Source organism: Narcine bancroftii, chromosome 12 (assembly GCF_036971445.1).
Source record: "Narcine bancroftii isolate sNarBan1 chromosome 12, sNarBan1.hap1, whole genome shotgun sequence".
Lineage (NCBI taxonomy): Eukaryota > Metazoa > Chordata > Chondrichthyes > Torpediniformes > Narcinidae > Narcine > Narcine bancroftii.
Window position 1 is genome coordinate 68,329,497 of NC_091480.1, and position 20,692 is coordinate 68,350,188.

Consider the following 20,692-nt stretch of genomic DNA (forward strand, 5'->3'; position numbering starts at 1 on the left):
CATATCTTTGCTCTATAAAAGACACTGTTTGACCTGCTGAGTTTCTCCAGCGTTTTTTTTAAACTTCAACCACAGGGTCTGCAGACTTGCGTGTTTCATTCCAAAAAAAGTCTCAGCCTTGAACATTTCATTTATCCAAATGCCGACACCAAGTGGCAGAATGAATTCCACACATTACAAGCAGTTATATGAAAAGCTGTCGATTTTACTCCATAGTGGCCCTGCGTAAATTTTAAGACATTAACTCCTTGCATGGAACTTCTGAGTTACTGATCCTCTCCACCACCCCAACCTTCTAAGGTCAAGGGAAGGTCTGCAGACTGTACTAAGCATTTAGCCTTTTGAGCCCAACATGATTCTAATTATTCTTCATGTGTACTCTCAAATATATCTTTGAGAACCTTTGATATTCATTCATGGGATGTGGGCATCACAGGAAAGGCCAGAATTTAATGACTATCCCAAGTGATGATGGGATTGGGCCTTCGCTTTCAATAAACTGTATGATGAAGTGTCCCAAGGGCCAAGTTAAATGGTTCTGTGTTTCAAAGGGTGTGACATAAAGAGAGCCAGCCAAATGATCACTGATGGTTTGCATCAGGCTGCCATGTCTGCCACAAAATTGGCCCATTCAGTTTGAAAAGAGGAAGTTTAGTTGCTATTGGTTGAGTACCCAGTACATTGCATGTTGAAAGAGGAATTACATTTTTCTGAACAAGAATCAGGAACCAAAAGATTATCACTTCAGAATAGGTACCACACAATATCTTGAGGATTATAAAAGACCAAGTTCATTTTCTTTTTCAAGAACCTCCTTTTGCAAAAGTTCCCATTTTGAGGTTGAACTGGATTTGATTTACAAAACACTCATTTCTAAATGTCTTTACCTCTAAAATTGCTCCTTCATTGTGCTTGATGAAAAGAGTACCTGCTCGTCACTCGAGATGGAATAACTCTTAAAAGTGAACAGGTCTAGAGTTCCTTGCCCAATCATCGATTTTCTGTCACCTAAGGCAATAGCTAGGGAGGCCTACCATTCTGATGCCTCCCACCTCCTTCCCTGGCACAAGGGATTCGCCGGCATTCAAGTGGTTTACCACAGTAGTGAATATAACCAAAATAATGGAGATTGAGAGGTTGTGGTTGAAGGAATTGGAATCAAGGTTGGCAGGCACTGGTCAATCACAAAAATCTCCAGGTGTTGGAAATGCATTCCATCGGAACTGGAGTGGACCATTTATCCTTTAAGTCAGTTCTAACGCTCAATCAACTTATGGTTGACCCAATTTCAACTTCATTTACTTGGTATATTGCTCGATATGCTTGCCCAGGACAAATCTATCTGTTGCAGTCCTGAACATTTCAGTTATTCCTACATTCATAACCATGAGGGAGACAAAAATCTACACATCCAAAAGAATAGAAAAATGCTCTGTGAAGGTTCTTTCTGCATGAGAGTATCTGCCTCCAAAGGGTTCTGGAGTGCCCAGAATACTCCTCATTATCTCCACTTTCTCCGATGTGGACTGAATGTAGACCCACTTCAGATCTGACAATGAAAAGGAAATTAAAAACGGTAGATCTCATAAGACAGTCATTGTTAAGTAACCACTGTGTTCTTGCTTCAAATTAAAATCATGAGCTTACCTTGTAGAGATCAACAGTACACCAACTGCTTTGTTCCTCTGAGTGTATGTGTGAGTATTTGTTCACATGGGACAATGGGATTGGAGATGTTGGGTGAAATGCAGGAAGGTTTGGACTCTTCCCTCCCACATGAGGTGCTGTGGAGCTGAAAAGTGGACATGCCGCCCCATTAGGTTGGCTGGCTCCAGGGAATGAGTCTGTTTGATTGCAAAGCATGTGTTCATGAGTTAGTCCAGCGCTTGGATGACAGAAGTCAAGTCTGCTCTGTTGAGCAGGAGCAACACAGGGAGGGGCACTGGATGGTGACTTAAAAAGGGATGGGTTTTGTTGCAACTTCCCTCGACAGCTCCGTACAGTTCTCGGATATCCATTGCTGATGCTGCAGTTTACTGGGGCAGCAGGATTTAGTCCAGTGACTGGAGATGGACTAGGATAGGTGGACTGCAGTGCATAATGGCATGACTGTTGGTTGTAGTACTGCATTGGGACTTGCTGGTCAGATAGTTCCATGCGCTGCTGCAGTTGAAGGTCTGGTCTCGGGGCCTGCTGCTTATGGACGGTGTGCTGCTGCACGGGACCCAAGGTTTGTCCATACTGCTGCTGCAGAGAATGGGGCCAATGCACGTCCCACGGCTGTAACAAGTGCTGCTGTGGGATGCTTTGTGCTTGGTTACAAGGTTGCATGGCTCCTTGGCGCAAGCAACATGCCTTGGAGGACTGTTCAGGAATTGACGATGACGTGCTCTGCTGCGCATGCAAGGATGCTGTCTGAGGTAACCGATCACCTTGCCTCTGTGATATTCCTGAGCATTCAGGCAATTGGTCCCCTCCGCCCACATTTTCTTTCAATCCAGCTGATTGGTGTGAACCCTGTCTGTGCTTCTTCTTTAGTGATTCATGGACATAGGACAAAACCTGGTCGTTTGTCACCATGTCATTGAGGGGGCATTCGGCATCCAAGTCCATGCTCAGTGAGCTCTCCACCCAATGCATGAGCTCCAAGTCCTCTGGTGACAAGCTCTCCAGTACGTTGGGGAGGGCAGTCAACCCCTCATCATTGTCGCTTTGAAGGATGTCATCCAATATGGACAATAGATCGTCTTCCCCGCTGGGATCTTCCTCTTTTAGATTCTTCTCTCCATTCGGGGATGATGATGCATTGGCTGCAGATCCGCTGGCAACTGCTCCGCCAATTCGGCTGAAGGAATACTTGGGCTCCACTGCTGGGTGCCTGATATAAACCGCCTGGCCTTGACTCATCACGGCTCCAAGGAGTGAGTTGGGATCCACGCATCCATTTTGTGCCACGCTGGAGTTGCCATTCTCAGAAGGAGGTGGGTTGGTGAGCCCAAGCAGTGGAGAGCTGCTGTCATACAAGACAGCCTGGCCTGTCGAGAAGGGTAGTTGGAATGGCATTGTGCGTTTCTGAAAGTGATCAATCCCTTCTTTATCCCTGTGGGGGGAAAAAGAAGTGAATTCCTCAATGGAAGACTCGGACAAGTAGGGCAATAAGAAGCACATATGCAAGAATAATCGCGGAAGCAGCACAAAGGCAAGACATGCTGCGAGATCAACGCGACAGAAACACTCACAATCAACTTATTCAGAGTCATTCAGCATAGAAAACAGGCTCCTTGGCCTGAATGACTTCGTGCTGACCGTCAACCACCCATTTATACTCATCTTATTTTATTCTCCGCTACATCCCCTTCGAGTCCCCCTCGATCAGTGGTTCCCAAATTTTTTCACGGTGCCACCCCCTTGGCTAGGCCACATCCCTAGCGGGGTCTCCCCAACACACCTTTTTAAAACAACAACTAATCTAACATATAAACAAGCGTATGTATTTCATAAGGAAATACAGTAGCAGTTCAATGACTAGGGAAAGTACATGACATAATAACACAAGTACGAATGGAAAACTAAAAAAAACAAACACATCAGGTGGAGAGGGTGCAGAGAAGGTTTTCAAGAATGTTGCCTGGCTTACAGCATCTGGATTACAGGGAAAGATTAAGGAGACTGGGACTTTATTCATTGCGACGTAGACGAATGAGAGGGGACTTGATAGAGGTATTTAAAATTATGAAAGGAATAGATAGACTAGACATAAACAGACTCTTTCCCCTGAGGGCAGGGGAGGTGGGAACAAGAGGGCATGAGTTAAGGGTAAGGGGGCAAAACTTTAGGAGAAATATTAGAGGATGCTTTTTCACTCAGCGAGTGGTGGCAGAATGGAATGATCTTCCAAATGAGGTAGTTGCAGCAGGGTCCTTTCTGTCATTTAAGAGAAGGTTGGATGAGTACATGGAGGTGAGGGGGTTGGAGGGTTATGGGCAGAGAACGGGAGGGTTGAGCTAGTGGAGTTGTTCTAGTGAACTGGTGCGGACTTGAAGGGCCGACATGGCCTGTTTCCACGCTGTAAACTGTTATGGTTAAGAATACTTAACATTAGAAGTTACAGTTAGACATAAATACATAACGAAAACTATGCCGGCTAATACATATATATGCATCACATGTAAATGTGCATTAATGAAATACAAGTTAACACTGTCTGATGTTACATAAATATAAATAAATGAATATATTGTGTGCCGCGACAGAGGAGAACAACAAAATAAAGCATTTCTAGCAAAAAAACAAATGTTAAAAACCACATAAATCACAAAACACCAGAAAAACAAAGAAATATTGTGGGGACCCCCAATCATATCTTTATATTATAATTGTACATTACAAGACTGAAGATAACTTGCAATGCTCACAAACTTAAAGCCTTGGCTCTTGCAGATGTGAAAATGCGATGATCACCAGTCCTCAAGGCGACTGCTGTCTGATCTGTCTGGTGTTTGTCCTGTTCAGACTACATCATCAAGACACAAACATTCGGACCACCCCCTTGGATCTTTCCACGTCCTCAGGGGGGCAGCACCGCCCACTTTGGGAATAACTGCCTGAGATTCTTCCACCTGCCAGCACCCCCCCCACCCCCGGATCAATTTAAAGCAGTCAATTAACCTACTAACGCGCACGTCTTTGGGACGCAAGAGGAAACTGGAGTACCCGGAGGAAACCAACATGGTCACAGGGAGAATGTGCAAACTCCACACAGACAGCGCCAGAGGTCGGGAGCAAACTCACGTTGCTGGCATTGTGAGGAAGCAGCTCGACTCGTTGTGTAATTGTACTATTAATATTACACTAGTGTTTTCGCATTCATTTTCCAGGGATGTGGGCACTAGTAAGGCTAGCATTTAATCCCCATCCCCAATTGCTTAGAACTGAATAGTTTGCTGGGCCATTTCAAAGGATGGTGAGAAGTCCTGCAGATTGCTGTGGGTCAAGTGTCAAATTTAGGTCAGATTTCCTTCGCTGACAGACATTGGTGAACCAGAGAGGTGGTGCAACTACCAGTGCTGGTGCTAGCTTCTCTTTTTGGGTTACTTAAATAACCAGATTTAAGTTTCCCAGCACCCAGGGTGGGATTTGAACTTGTGTCAATGGATCTAGTTTAAGCCTCTAAACTGAGAGGCTAGAATCCATTTCACTGCTAGCAATACAGAGAACATTATTATTTATGTAAAACCCAAAAGTGTGCAGACTTTGTGATTGTAGTAAAAACAGACAGAAATACTGGAGGGACTCAGCCAGTCTCGCACCATCCACAGGAGGTAAAGATATATATCGCCGATGTTTCGGGCCTGAGCCCTTCTTCAAGGAATAAGCAAAAAAAACCCAAGAAATTTCAGAACACAGGCAGTGCGGCTGGGGGAGGAGTCCAGACCAACAAACTACGTTAATTGGATACGGTCAGGGACGAGGTATGAATCAATTATATGTGTGAAAGGAAACGGGAAAGGGAAAGAGACTGAGCTGGAAGGTGGGGGGGGGGGGCGGAAATTAGAATACTTCATTATATTGTATTGCATTGATGAACTTGTGAAAAACAGACCAATTAAAATGGGAAGAAAAGGTCACACAAAGTTGTTTCTCCCCCCCCCGTGCCGCCCAAGTACACCAATTAACCAATAAACCCCGTCCGTTTTTTTGAGGGTGGGAGGAAACTGGAGCACCTGGGGAAATCCCACACAGGTCACAGAGAGAATGTACAAACTCCTTACAGACGGTGCCAGATTAGAATCCCTATAACAGTAATGCGCCAACTGCTAACGTGAACCGGGCCGCCCAAATAATTTTCACAAACAATTTTCTGAATCAGCTCAACATTTTAATTGAACAGTGTATGCAAGCTCTAAATGCTTGAAATAAATTGTGCGGAGATTCAGTCTACATACGTCAAGAGTCTCTGCTTTGCTATGATGCAGTCTGGCTGCCCATGCTTGTACACCAACCGAGCATCTGCCTGCACCCAGATCCACATGTTCTGTTTTGTCAGTAATCTGAAGATGACCAATCCACTTTCACCGGTTTTCATCACTGGAGGAAATGGGAAGGGGAAAGGGGGGTTGGGGGTGGGGGGGAAAGGGGTGGACATAAATGATCAGTGAGAAACACCCCATCCCATGGCATGTGACATGGGTCAGACGTGTGGAAATAGAAAATCAAGAAACGACGCTTAGGGAAACACACGTGCATTTCTCCAGTGATCTCTTAACAGCCAATTAATGGTGGCAGTGGCAGAAATGAAGTGGCTAATTTGCACACAGCAAGATCCCACAAGCAGCAATGCAATGATGACTAGTTTTTTTTTAATTTTGGTTCAGAAATATTAATCACATTATTCACATGAGCAAAGAACATTACAGCAAACCAAAAAAAGGACCCAGGCCCCTCTATTCTGTGCCAAACTATTTTTCTGCCTAGTCCCACTGACCTGCACCCAGTCCATAGTCCTCCTTACCTCTTCCATCCATGGACCTGTCCAAATTCTTCTCTACTGTTAAAATTGAGCCCACATTCACCACTTCAGCTGGCGGCTCATTCCACACTCCCACCACTCTCTGTGAAGAAGTTCCCCCTAAACTTTTCCCCTTTCACTCGTTGCACACTCCCACCACTCTCTGTGTGAAGAAGTTCCCCTAAACTTTTTCCCTTTCACCCTTAAATTTATAAGTTATAAAAAAGATATATGCTGGTATTCTCCCACATCCCAAAGATGTGGGGGAGTGGTGGTTGGTTAACTGTCTGCAGTAAATTGCCTCTGGTGTGTGGGTGAGTGGGGGAGTTGATGGGAACATTGGGAGAATAAAATGGGAATCAGCTTACAATTAGTGCAAATTCTTAGTTGATGGTTGGTGGGGATTCAGTAGCCTGTGTCCTTGCTGTTTCTGTGTACGACTCTCTGAAAATGCTGTCACAGGAACAATTACACCAACAAATGGGCAGACAGAGGTTTATTTCAGCATCCCACGAAGGGCAACATCACTGGCAGCATAGCTCTGAGACTGTGCAAGGCAGGGGGTTGGGGGGGCGTGGGGGGGTCAGCCTGGAGTTTGAGGCTGAAGTCTCTGGAGTTGGACTTGAGCTATGGCCTCTCAACTCGAGCAAATGTGAAACCAATAGCTAACGATTTCCTCTCCTGTAGCAGAACTGCACTTCTTTGCAGACTGGAGGAGAGAATCGGGAGAAGGATGCAAGGGTCCTTGCCCAGGTTCATCACCAGCACAACTGATCTATGGGCTGTTCCCAGAGACGCACGCAAAGGTAGACATCCAGTGGTGCTGGAAGATCGTCAACTCAAGTGAAAAACGTTCTCAGATATGCCTGAAAGTTGTTGATCTTCCAGTATAGCGTGAAGTCAAGGAGGGAATGCAGCCGATTGGTATATTCCAGGCCATAGAGGTACATGCTGAGGGACGCACTGAAGCTCGGTGTGGCCACCGCAAAGGCCACACGTTTAGGAGAACAACCTCAGTCTAATATTCTTCCACTCTTGGACATTGAGAGGCTGAATCCAGTAAGAAAGCCCTTCAAACAACCCTGGGCGCCACACAACTGCTAATGCTCTTATGTATGAGAGAAAAGTGCTAACACTATTATGTATTGAACCTAAATGTACAGACTGAATGACACAGAGAATTAATACCGCATATACATTTGTAATAGTCAACACCATGTAAATTCAATTTTTTGCCCCAGCTGCCTGTCCACTGGAGCTCCAAACGTCTCAACTGCTGACTCTTAGCTAGGCCCCAGCCATGCTCCTGATCACCAAATGCAGACTTGCCACCCAGTCCCAGCTGCCCACCTATCCGAGCGACATAGGGCCATATTGTGATCAAAAGTAGTATGCGTGTAATAGTCAACCCCCTAAATTTTACCCTAAGAATTGGTCCACAAAATTCGACTATTATACACATGCATATGGTAGAGCAAATGACAGCAAGAGCCTTCGCACTACATTTCCTTTGTGAATAAAGGTTTTTTTTAAAAAAAAGAAAACCGCAACTTACACCGAACGTGGTTGTCAGCACAGTAAAGCATGTCGTGTGCGTGGATGAACTGGTATCCTGAACCTCTCATGCACAGCTCCAGCTCTGAATAACCCAGCACAATCCTTGCCCTGGAAAAGAAAAAGACATTGAAAAGGGTCAATATCCTCTGCTAGTTATTTATCTCACAGGAAGACCAGCCACATTCTGCTATCAAAAAAGAGAACAATCACTGTGAACAGAACCCAAAATGGTGCCTCCATTTGGTGTTTCATTGCAGCTTTGAAGACCTCTCGTTTCTCCTTCTTCCTTTTTTCCATTTGCCCGAGTTCCTAACAGCATCCAAGTACATCCCAACCCTTTGCAAGCACGAAGACCTTTTTTCCTTCCTCAAAATGGTCAGATGCATGGGTAACATAGTAATCTCATGAAAATAAACGCGGAGATGCTACATTGATCATTTCCTGAGACAAGGATTCAGGCACATCACTTAAAGTCGGGGAGATCAAGGTGGAAGTTACAAGAGAACACAAGTCAAAATGTAAATTTTGCCACAGATTTAAATTTTGGGATACTTAATGCTGAAACTGGCAGCAAAACATGACCTCTGTGAAATTTTAAATTCAAAATGGCACCAGAGAGCGGCAATTTTTTTTTGTCCTAACTGGGGAGCACACACAACTAAGATTTTCATTGCATCTCAGCGCATTTAAAGGGACTCGCTGTGATCCAAAGTGGCACATACCTCACGTCGCATGCAACAGGTGAAAAGTCAAGCTTGTGTTTCGTCTGAAACAGGACACTCCTGGTCCGGATTTCAAGGATCGAAGGCACCTGGAGAGGAGTTGCAATGGCAAACAGTGCCAGCTGTGGTGGGAGGAGGGAGCCATCTCCCGCCCGCTTGCTCTGTCCATGAAGGTACTTCAGTCTGCCTTCAATGTGCAGAGCCTAAACATATCAATGAGGAGAAGGAAAAGAAACAAATGGTTTTAATTAAACTAGTGTCACTTCAAACAGAGAAAGATACAATCGTGAGCAACTGAAGCTGCGAAGTCCAACATATCAACTAAACTAATCTTCACAAGCTTTTCATTTCCAGGTACACCAGGTGCATTGGCAAGTGAACATTCGTGATAAGCAAAAGGGCAATGATTCAGTGATCCGCCCGGTGACTACATATTGATTTAGAATTGGGAACTGAAGAAATTGGGACCATTCTAAGTACTTTTCACCATTCTTTCTATGGTAAAGTTTGAAAGGCATTCAAGGTGGATCTATCAGACAGTCTGTAAGAGACTGGGGCAAGCGGAGGCTGATCAATCAAGTTATAACACATTAATGACAACATGAAGAAAGCACATCAGCTCCTCTACTTCCTTAAGAGTTTGCAGAGGTTTGGTATGCCATCGGCAAATTTCTACAGATGTGTAGTGAAAAGTGTGCTGACCGGCTACAATATGGTCAAGTATGGGGACACTGTAAAAGCACTGATTTACCACAGCTTGCAAACAAATAAAGAATACACTCACTCGTTTCTCACAGCACACTGTGAAGTCGACTTTTCTTTTATAATCTCGAGACACAACATTGCATTCTTCAACTCCCCAAACACCACCCAGCTAAACTCTTCTAACCTTCTCATTTTCAACCTGCCACACAGGCGATCCTAATGCTCTCGCTCTCCTCTTCCTGCATCTGAGATCCATCACCCATATACTGATGCTTTGCACACCCGTGCATGCGCTCTATTACTCCCGCACGTTGCACCACTTAAGTCATCAGAGGCAGCCGGCAATGCTCCCAATGAAGTAAACAACCGCGACAAAGCCAATATCCCTGAGCGGAAAGCCCTGCACAAGATAGTGGACACAGCCCAGGACATCACAAGAAAAACCCACCCCACCTTTGAGAACATCTCAGTAACAGGCCCTTTTGGCCCACAAGCCTGTGCCATCCAATTAATTTACAACCCTCTGTACGCTTTGGAGGGTGGGAGGAAACTGAACTTACAAACTCCTTACAGACAATGCCAGATTCGAACCCCGGTCACTGGTGCTACAATAGCATTGAGCTAACCGCTATGCAAACTGTGCCAGAGGATCATCCAACAGGTCAGACAGTGACCTGCTGAGTTCCTCCAGCATTTCTGTGGTTTTACCACATTGTGTCATAGACGTAACACTCCATGTCACAGCTGGGTCAGGTAGAGCAGAGGTGCACTACCTCACAACGGAAGCACGGGCTCGCCTTCTGCCACAACTGGAGCCTGGCTACATGCCAATTTTCAAAGATGGAGTTAAACACCAAGTAACACGGTTTGAGCAGGGCCATATGCTGGGCATCACAGATGGAACATGACCACGTCAAAGCAATGAGAATGCATCATGTCAGGGGTACGCACTGAGAGTCACACCAGGAATACAAAACTCAGCACCCACAGTTTCACAGCTGGAGAATGTGTCATACATGACAAAAGAAAGTAAAACCCACTCTGCCCCAGGATCTCAGTAGGTCAAGCAGCATCAGTGGGAGAAAAAGAATGGTCAACATTTCAAACCAAAACCCTTCATTGAGATCATTCTCAAAGTGTTTTGGGTCAAAACGTTAACCATTCTTTCTCCCACTGATGCTGTTTGACCCACTGAGTTCCTCCAGCAGATTGTGTTGAACTTCAGATTCCAGCATCTCCAGTCTCCTGTGCACCAACAGAAGAAAGTATGAAGTGGACTTCTAATTCAAGTTTGTCAAAACAACTTTGCATTAACGGTCCTTTTATTTACTTTGCTTGAAAGTAGTTTGGGACACACACCCAGGTCTGATCAGCCTGTGTGGGTCTGCCTTAGCAGAGGGTGTCTTGTGTCTAAAAGGCCAAAGCACCCAGTGATACTAGGGAATACAACTGAAGATGTGCCGGGTGCCGGATACCGGATAATGTTCCTTAGTTGTCATCCTCCTTTATGCTAATTGAGGTAACTGACCGTACAAACTCCAATGAGAGAGGATCAATCTAACCTAGACTAAATAGTTAGGGATTGCAACACCTCATCCTATAAATCATCCTGTTGTTCTCGGTTTCCCACAGCAGGATTAGACAGAGAGAGAGTAGAGGTCTCGTGGGAAACTAGTGGCAGACCATGGGGCCGCAGAAAACCTGCACTTCCCAGTGTGCACGTGATGCCTGAATGACCCTTCATTTGAGATAACAGCCCTTGAACTATTTCTTACCATGTAGCCAGAGGAACTGTTGAGGAGAGATCTCATCTTACACACAAAGTTCCTCTCCAGGAAGGTGGAGTTCTCTGGTGGAAGCTGCTGTGGATCATAGCTGGCAAAAACTTTGTGCTTAGTCCCACAACCTGCATACAAAAAAACCAAAGACCCCTGTATTCATTGAAAAGGGAAATTACTAACAGTAGACAGCAACAATTAATTCACAGGCACGGGAACTGTTTTGTGGTTAGAAGGCTCACTCATACTGTTGCATACATTATGCAAGTCCCCTCCAACCTAGTTCAAACTTGCCTGCGCTATCCCCATAGCCCTTAATATGTACAAATCTATTCATCTCAGTTTTGAGTGAACCCAATAACAGAGTCTTCACAGGCCTTTGGCAGGGGTGGGGGGGGGTTGGGGGTGGTGGAAACTCGAGACATCCACCCAACCAATGTGTGAAAAAGTGTCTCCACCTCAGTCGTTAATGGCCTACCCTATATTTTGAGATTTCTTCTGCCTCCCCTCTCCCCCATCGTTCCAGGCTCCTCAGCCAAGAAGCTCATTCTCCCTGCATCCACCCTGTTCCACCTTTAAAAGAATTTTGTAAGATTAATTGAGATAGCCTCTTAATCCTCTCAAACCCACAGAATATACCAGTGGCATTCTGCTTGAATAGTCATTGCAAAGAATAATGGAAAAAACAGAAAATAGTTTAAATGAAGACAAGAACAGTGGTTCAGAAGGATCTGGGGATTCTCACACATGAAAGATAAAATTAGCATGCAAATTACACTGGATAATGAAGATTTTGCTTCCTGAACACTTCTGGGTGTATTTTATGGATTTTGGGCTGCTAATCACAAAAATCCCCTTAAACGTTTCCTATCATGTACCTATTTTTGTGATTTCCTGTCATATTTGAAGTTGACTTCAAGCAGACAAAACCCTTAAGTGCAACATGTTGTTGAAAATTCATTTTCTGCATTCACACTTGGACGTCTTCCCTGCTGATCTTGGTGCCGTCAGTGACGAACACGGTGAAAGGTTTCACCAGGACATTGCGACCATGGAAAAGCAGTATCATGCCGGCCAACTATTGTTGGACACTGACATGAGAGGCATCAGATGCTGAGTACAAACGAAAATCAGCAAAAAAACATTTTTAGGTCTAACGCAACGTGTCATGATGCGATTAAACAGGCTAAATTCAATCAAAGTTAATTCACTGTTTCTTCAACTTCCTACGTGATACAGCAAATCTGAAATTATCTTTGTGTTCAGCTTGAAGTTATCTATCATAATCCCCAATTTTATTTCAGGAAGCAAACCTTTTGAAAAAAATTGTTGTCAAGTGTTATTAGCAAAGCAATTGGAATGTTGGCTTCTTTTTTAAAAAGTGTTTTGATCAAAAATGCCAACTTTCTTTTTCTCCCATTCGTGCTTCTCGACCCTCTGAGTTCATCCAGCGAGATTTTTTTTGTAATGCTTCACTGCCATTTTTCTTTGTCCAGAATCAAGGGGGTGCAGTGAAGCAGTAAACCAACCCCCAACCTCGATGGATGTCAAGAATCCTTTGCCTTACCGGGCCCTGAATGGTCCACGTTGGAAGGTGGCAATGGGTTAAATGCCCAATGCAGCTGTAGTCGAAATTCATCTCGGTCTTCAGGGTGGACCAGTTCAAAGACAGGCTGGTGCATGATGGCAGTCTACAAGAGGGAAAAGGCAAAACAAATGTCAGACTTTCCCTCCCCCACCGAGAGTATTTCTTCTTTAACAACCCTGGGAATTCTGTTTATTTTTGTCTCCTCTTGATTGTGTGAGAAGGAGGAAAGAATAAAGTTGATATGCAGAGTACAATTCATTTGGAAGGAATCTGCGGGCATGGGGTGCAGGAAAGTGGAGCTGAGGTAAAAGATCAGGATCAGCTCGTGATTAAATGGAAGTGCAGAATCAACAGGCCGTTTGGCCTACTTCTGCTGTTGTATCTTGTGAGATTAGTCATAATCTTGATGGCTGACAGGGCTGGTTGAAGGGCATGAATAGGCAGCATGAGCTTCCATTTCCTTAAAACTTCATTGCAGAAACACAGCAGCCAATTTGCACACAGCAGCCAATTTGCACACAACAACCTCCCACAATGTGGTGGAGGCCAGAGCATTAGTTTTGGTGGCATTGAGCAAGGTACTGTATATTAAAGACACTGGAGAGCTCCCCTGCTCCTCAGTGCACTGAAAGAACAAGCTGGAGACACACGAGACTAGAGCTGGAATCTAGAGCTGAAAGACAAACTGCTGGAGGAACTCAGCGGGTCAGGCAGCATCTGAGGAGAGAGATGGATAGTCAACGTTTCAGGTCGACATCCTGCTTCAGGGCTGAGAATGGAGAGGGAAGACAGGCAGGATTAAAGACCACAAGATTGAGGAGCAGAATGAGGCCATTCAGTCCATCACCTGCTCTGCCATTCATATCATGGCTGATGAATATTTCCTTTCAACCCTATTCCCCTGCCTTCTCCCCATAATCTTTGACACCCTTACCAATCCAGAAACTTAAATTTAGACATATAGCACGGTAACAGGCCCTTCCAGCCCTCTAATCCATCCTGCCCAATTAACATACAGCCCCCTGTATGTTTTGAAAGGTGGGAGGAAAGTGGAGTCGCTGGGGAAAACCCACGCAGAAAGGGGGAGAATGTACAAACAACCTCTGCTTTAAATAAACCCAATGATTTGGCCTCCACAGATGCACCATCTTCTGTCTGAAGATACTTCTCATCTCAGTTCTGAAGGGACGTCCTTTCATTCTGAGGCTGTTCCCTCTGGCCCTGGGCTTTCCCACCACTGGAAACATCTCCACAACCACACCATCCAGGCTTTTCAATATTCCCTCCCCCTCCTCCTCCCCTCCCCCATCCTTCTGAACTCCAGTGAGTGCAGGTCCAGAGCCATCAAATGCTCCTCATACGTTAATCCTTCCATTCCCAGGGTCATTCTTGTAACCCTTCTCTGGGCCCTCTCCAACGGCAGTACATCTTTCCTTTGATATGGGCCCAAAAACTGCTTGTAATTTGCCTTCCTTACGACTGACTTGACCTGCCAGACAACCTTGAGGGAATTCTGCACTCAGGGTTGTATGTGATGTCACGTACATCCTCTGACAATAAATCTGAAAAATACCATGAGCTCCTATCTTGTTTAGCAGCCTCACATGCAGCATCTTGTCAAAGGCCTTTTGAAAATCTAAGTTGTGTATGTTTTTTTCTTTGGCTTGGCTTCGCGGACGAAGATTTATGGAGGGGGTAAAAAGTCCACGTCAGCTGCAGGCTCGTTTGTGGCTGACCAGTCCGATGTGGGACAGGCAGACACGATTGCAGCGGTTGCAAGGGAAAATTGGTTGGTTGGGGTTGGGTGTTGGGTTTTTCCTCCTTTGCCTTTTGTCAGTGAGGTGGGCTCTGCGGTCTTCTTCAAAGGAGGCTGCTGCCCGCCAAACTGTGAGGCGCCAAGATGCACGGTTTGAGGCGTTATCAGCCCACTGGCGGTGGTCAATGTGGCAGGCACCAAGAGATTTCTTTAGGCAGTCCTTGTACCTTTTCTTTGGTGCACCTCTGTCACGGTGGCCAGTGGAGAGCTCGCCATATAATACGATCTTGGGAAGGCGATGGTCCTCCATTCTGGAGACGTGACCCATCCAGCGCAGCTGGATCTTCAGCAGCGTGGACTCGATGCTGTCGACCTCTGCCATCTCGAGTACCTCGACGTTAGGGGTGTGAGCGCTCCAATGGATGTTGAGGATGGAGCGGAGACAACGCTGGTGGAAGCGTTCTAGGAGCCGTAGGTGGTGCCGGTAGAGGACCCATGATTCGGAGCCGAACAGGAGTGTGGGTATGACAACGGCTCTGTATACGCTTATCTTTGTGAGGTTTTTCAGTTGGTTGTTTTTCCAGACTCTTTTGTGTAGTCTTCCAAAGGCGCTATTTGCCTTGGCGAGTCTGTTGTCTATCTCATTGTCGATCCTTGCATCTGATGAAATGGTGCAGCCGAGATAGGTAAACTGGTTGACCGTTTTGAGTTTTGTGTGCCCGATGGAGATGTGGGGGGGCTGGTAGTCATGGTGGGGAGCTGGCTGATGGAGGACCTCAGTTTTCTTCAGGCTGACTTCCAGGCCAAACATTTTGGCAGTTTCCGCAAAGCAGGACGTCAAGCGCTGAAGAGCTGGCTCTGAATGGGCAACTAAAGCGGCATCATCTGCAAAGAGTAGTTCACGGACAAGTTTCTCTTGTGTCTTGGTGTGAGCTTGCAGGCGCCTCAGATTGAAGAGACTGCCATCCGTGCGGTACCGGATGTAAACAGCGTCTTCATTGTTGGGGTCTTTCATGGCTTGGTTCAGCATCATGCTGAAGAAGATTGAAAAGAGGGTTGGTGCGAGAACACAGCCTTGCTTCACGCCATTGTTAATGGATGTATACAAGATCCAATGACTCTCCTGGTCTGTCCGACTCTGATGTTTCTCAAATAATTCCAACGGATTTGTCAGACAAGATCTCCCCTGAAGGAAATCTTGCCATCTTTGGCATGTGTTTTTGTGTACTCTGAAACCTCTTCCTTTGAGGGGGGAGGGATCAGTAGGTGACGTGTGGACTGAGGAAGGGTGATTGACAGGGAGCCAGGTGGGGTAGCTGGAGAGGTGGAGGTGAGAGACAGAGACAGAAGAGCGATACGTGGAAGCAGACTAAAGGGAGGGGAAGAGAAAAAGGTGGATTAACAAGCTGATTGATGTGTATAAACAGTCGATGCTTTCCAGCTGCAATGGCATCCATCAATGAGGCAGAGCGAGGAGGAGTCACGTGATGGAGTAGTGGCCGGACGGTGAACTCCAACCCTCTCCAGAAAAGTCGGGAAAAACAAGAGAAAATACAAAGGCACAGAAATAAAAGTTAAAGAAAAGTGAGTATAAAGGTGGAAAGAAGATGGCGACAAAAAAAGAAAAACCAAAATCAACGGTAAGAAGAGAGGAAGAGAAGACAACGGAGGAAGAAGAAGGCCTTACCTGTCCGAAGAGGCCCGCTGTGGAGAGAGAAGTGTGCTTCCTCAGGTCGGTAGAAATAGGACTACAAAAATGGCTCGCAGAGCCGAGTAAAAGTGCGCAACCGCGCATGAAAAAAAACACACCGACGGGAGGGGGGACCAGCTGGGGAGTCGATCTCCACAGCCGGCAACGACAGCTGCAGAACACCTGCAGCAAGAAGAGACCACAGAAGACAATGAAAACAAGAAAGAAGAGAAGAAAAGGCAACAAAGAAACAACAGATGGCCAACCCAGAGGAAGAAGAGGAAGAGTACAGTGAAATAGAAGAAGGGAAAGGCAAGGAAAAGGATATACTTTCTCTTGTTAGAGGATACATGGAGTCATTTAAAGAACGGCAAACACAGGAATTTAATGATTTAAGAAGAAGAATAAACAACACAGAAGAGAAAGTGAATAAAATAGATATGACCTTAACAGAAATGGGAAAGAAAATGGACAAGATGGAAGAGCGGGCAGTAGCAGCAGAAATGGAGGTAGAAGACTTAAAAAAGAAATTGGAGGAATCTAATAAAAAAACTAAAGAGACACAAGAACTACTAGCTCAAAAAATAGATATAATGGAAAATTATAACAGAAGAAATAACATAAAGATAGTGGGCCTTAAGGAAGATGAAGAAGGCAAGAATATAAGGGAGTTTATAAAAGATTGGATCCCTAAGACGCTAGGATGTCCAGAACTACAGCAAGAAATGGAAATAGAAAGGACACATAGAGCATTGGCCTCTAAACCACAACCACAACAAAAACCAAGATCTATTTTAGTAAAATTCCTAAGATATACTACAAGAGAAAAGGTACTGGAGAAGACAATGGAAAAAGTAAGAGAGGGCAACAAACCACTGGAGTATAAAGGGCAAAAAATCTTCATTTATCCAGATATAAGTTTTGAACTCCTAAAGAAGAGAAAAGAGTTCAATACAGCAAAGGCGATTTTATGGAAGAAAGGGTATAAATTTATACTAAAGCATCCAGCGGTATTGAAAATATTTATTCCAGGACAACAAAACAGAATATCCTCGGATCCAGAAGAAGCACGAAAATTTGCAGAACAATTACAAAAATAGACTGAGGGATGAAGACGGGTAATGAGAGTAAAATTGATCACGATTGATATGTATGTGGGTAAAGACAAAAATAGACTGAGGGATGAAGACGGGTAATGAGAGTAAAAATGATCACGATTGATATGTATGCGGGTAAAGAGGTATAAGAGTGAATAGAGACAATGAGCATACATGAATGTATCTGTACTTAGAGGAAAATATAGATAGTATAGACAAGAATTAATAAGGGAAGGTAATGGAATAGAGAGAATAAGGAGGGAATTAAAAGAGTGACCTTTGTGACATGAAAAGTGAAATCTTTTCTGGGGGGGCTGGGTGGGGGGAAATAGCGGTCACTGCAAAATCAGTTGACGCTTGCGAGTGGATTCGCAAACCCAAATGGAGAGGGGAGATGTGGTTGTCCGACAAGGGATAAAGGACAACTCAGGAGGGGAAGGGGAGATTGGGGATAAAGAAGATATAAATAGGAGAATAAGGAAAATGTTGGATGTTGTAGGAATGTTGTCTTATAAAGAGCTGAAAATAAGAAAACAGAAATGGAAAAGGAGGAAAGGTAATGATGGGAAAACGGAAAGAGAAGATAAACAAAATATAAAATGGCTACGCTGAACTATATGACTGTAAATATTAATGGAATACATAACCAAATTAAAAGGAAGAAACTACTAAATTTACTGAAAAAGGAAAAAATTGATATAGCATTTGTCCAAGAAACACACTTAACTGAATTGGAGCACAAGAAATTAAAGAGAGATTGGGTAGGACATGTAACAGCAGCATCGTATAATTCAAAAGCAAGAGGAGTGGCTATATTAATTAGTAAAAATGTGCCATTTAAAATAGAAGAGGAAATAATAGATCCAGCAGGGAGATATGTTATGATAAAATGTCAGATATATTCGGAGTTTTGGAATCTACTTAATGTATATTCACCTAACGAAGAAGATCAAAAGTTTATGCAAGATATCTTTTTGAAGGTAGCTAATACGCAAGGGAACATACTAATAGGAGGGGATTTCAACCTGAATTTGGATCCAAATATGGATAAAACGGGGAAAAAAATTAACAGGAAGAACAAAGTAACCAAATTTATAATTAAATCAATGCAAGAAATGAAACTTTTGGATATATGGAGGAAACAAAACCCAAAAGAAAAGGAATACTCATACTACTCGGCTAGACATAAAACATACTCAAGAATAGACCTATTTTTGTTATCAGCTAGTATGCAGGATAGAGTAAGAAAAGCAGAATATAAAGCGAGAATGCTATCGGACCATTCACCCTTAATATTGACAGTAAAGCTAGAGGACATCCCTCCAAGAATGTACAGATGGAGATTAAACCCCATGCTACTTAAAAGACAGGATTTTAGAGAATTTATTGAAAAACAATTAAAAATGTATTTTGAAGTAAATACGGAATCAGTGGAAGATAAGTTTATACTATGGGACGCAATGAAAGCATTCATTAGAGGGCAAATAATAAGTTATGTAACCAAGATGAAGAAGGACTATAATCAGGAAACAGAGCAGTTGGAAAGGGAAATAGTAAACATAGAAAAAAAATTAGCAATGAAGGAAGATACAACTAAGAGAATTGGCGGATAAAAAAATAAAATATGAAACATTACAAACATATAAGGTAGAGAAGAATATAATGAAGACAAAACAGAAATATTATGAACTAGGTGAAAAAACGCACAAAATCCTAGCATGGCAGCTTAAGACAGAGCAAGCTAAGAAAATGGTATTGGCATCAAGGAAAAAAGACAAACAAATTACATATAATCCAAAAGAAATTAAGGAAAACGTTAGAGAATTCTATGAACAATTATACCGAACTGAAAACGAAGGGAAAGAAGGGAAAATAGATGAATTTTTGACTAAATTTGAACTACCAAAACTACAAATAGAGGAACAAAATAAATTAACAGAACCATTTGGAACAGTAGAAATACAAGAGATAATAAAAAAAATTACCAAATAATAAGACACCAGGAGAGGATGGATTTCCAATAGAATTCTACAAAACATTTAAAGACTTATTAATACCACCCCTCCTGGATGTAATCAACCAGATTGATGAGACACAAAACTTACCAGATTCATGTAAAACAGCAATAATTACAGTAATACTAAAACAAGGGAAAGATCCACTCTCACCAGCGTCATATAGACCAATATCTTTGCTAAACACAGATTATAAGATAATAGCTAAACTATTAGCAAACAGATTAGCAGAACAGGTACCGAAAATGGTAAATTTAGACCAAACTGGATTTATCAAAAAAAGACGCACAACAGACAATATTTGTAAATGTATTAACTTAATTCATGCAGTAGAAGGAAATAAAGCACCTACAGTAGCAGTTGCTTTAGACGCAGAGAAGGCCTTCGACAGAGTAGAATGGAATTATTTGTTCAAAGTATTGCAAAAATTCAGTTTACCGGAGAAGTATATTAATTGGATTAAAGCATTATATAAGGGACCGTTAGCGAAAGTGACAGTAAATGGACAGGTATCAAAGCAATTTAACTTAAGCAGGTCAACGCGGCAGGGATGCCCACTATCACCTTTATTGTTTGCGCTAGCTATAGAACCACTAGCAGAATTGATAAGAATAGATAATAATATAAAAGAAATAAAAATAAAAGACAGGGAATATAAAATCAGTCTATTTGCGGATGATGTTATAGTATACTTAACAGAACCAGAACTATCAATAAAAGAATTATATAAGAAATTGAAGGAATATGGAGAAGTGTCGGGTTACAAGATCAACATAAATAAAAGTGAAGCAATGCCTATGAATAATGCGGATTTCTCAAAATTTAAGAAGGAATCTCCATTCAGATGGCAAATGCAGGCAATAAGATACCTAGGTGTACAAATAAACAAAAATCTAGGCCAATTATATAAACTCAATTATAATCCACTAATGAAAAAATTACAGGATGATTTAGAGCATTGGAAAGATCTACCTCTAACACTGATAGGAAGGATAAACTGTATTAAAATGAACATTTTTCCAAGGATATTATACTTATTTCAGGCATTGCCAATACAACTGACAGAAAAATTCTTCAAAGAGTTAAAGAAAATAATAAGGAAATTTTTATGGAGAGGGGGGAAACCGAGGATAGCACTAGATAAATTAACAGAATGGTATAAACAAGGAGGCTTACAATTGCCAAACTTCAAAAATTATTATAGAGCCACACAATTAAGATACCTATCAGATTTTTATCAAACAAGGGAAAAACCAGACTGGACGAGATTAGAATT

At 43.2% G+C, this 20,692-nt stretch overlaps 1 protein-coding gene across 2 annotated transcripts in view; it reads right to left on the bottom strand.

Annotated features, from left to right (window-relative positions):
* The window catches only part of LOC138747453 (aryl hydrocarbon receptor-like), a 91,997-nt gene that overhangs the window by 16,115 nt on the left and 55,190 nt on the right, over positions 1-20,692 (bottom strand). The window contains exons 5-11 of one of the 2 annotated variants that reach the window (XR_011347505.1): positions 12,838-12,961; positions 11,268-11,398; positions 8,788-8,990; positions 8,064-8,173; positions 5,946-6,087; positions 1,648-3,100; positions 888-1,549 (exon numbers count right to left, since the gene is read on the bottom strand). Coding sequence is in view for 1 of the 2 variants with exons in the window: in XM_069906689.1 (XP_069762790.1) it covers positions 1,648-3,100; positions 5,946-6,087; positions 8,064-8,173; positions 8,788-8,990; positions 11,268-11,398; positions 12,838-12,961 (2,163 nt within the window). In the remaining variant the exon portion in view is untranslated. The remainder of the gene's footprint in view (positions 1-887; positions 1,550-1,647; positions 3,101-5,945; positions 6,088-8,063; positions 8,174-8,787; positions 8,991-11,267; positions 11,399-12,837; positions 12,962-20,692) is intronic. The other variant, XM_069906689.1, reaches the window with a different exon arrangement.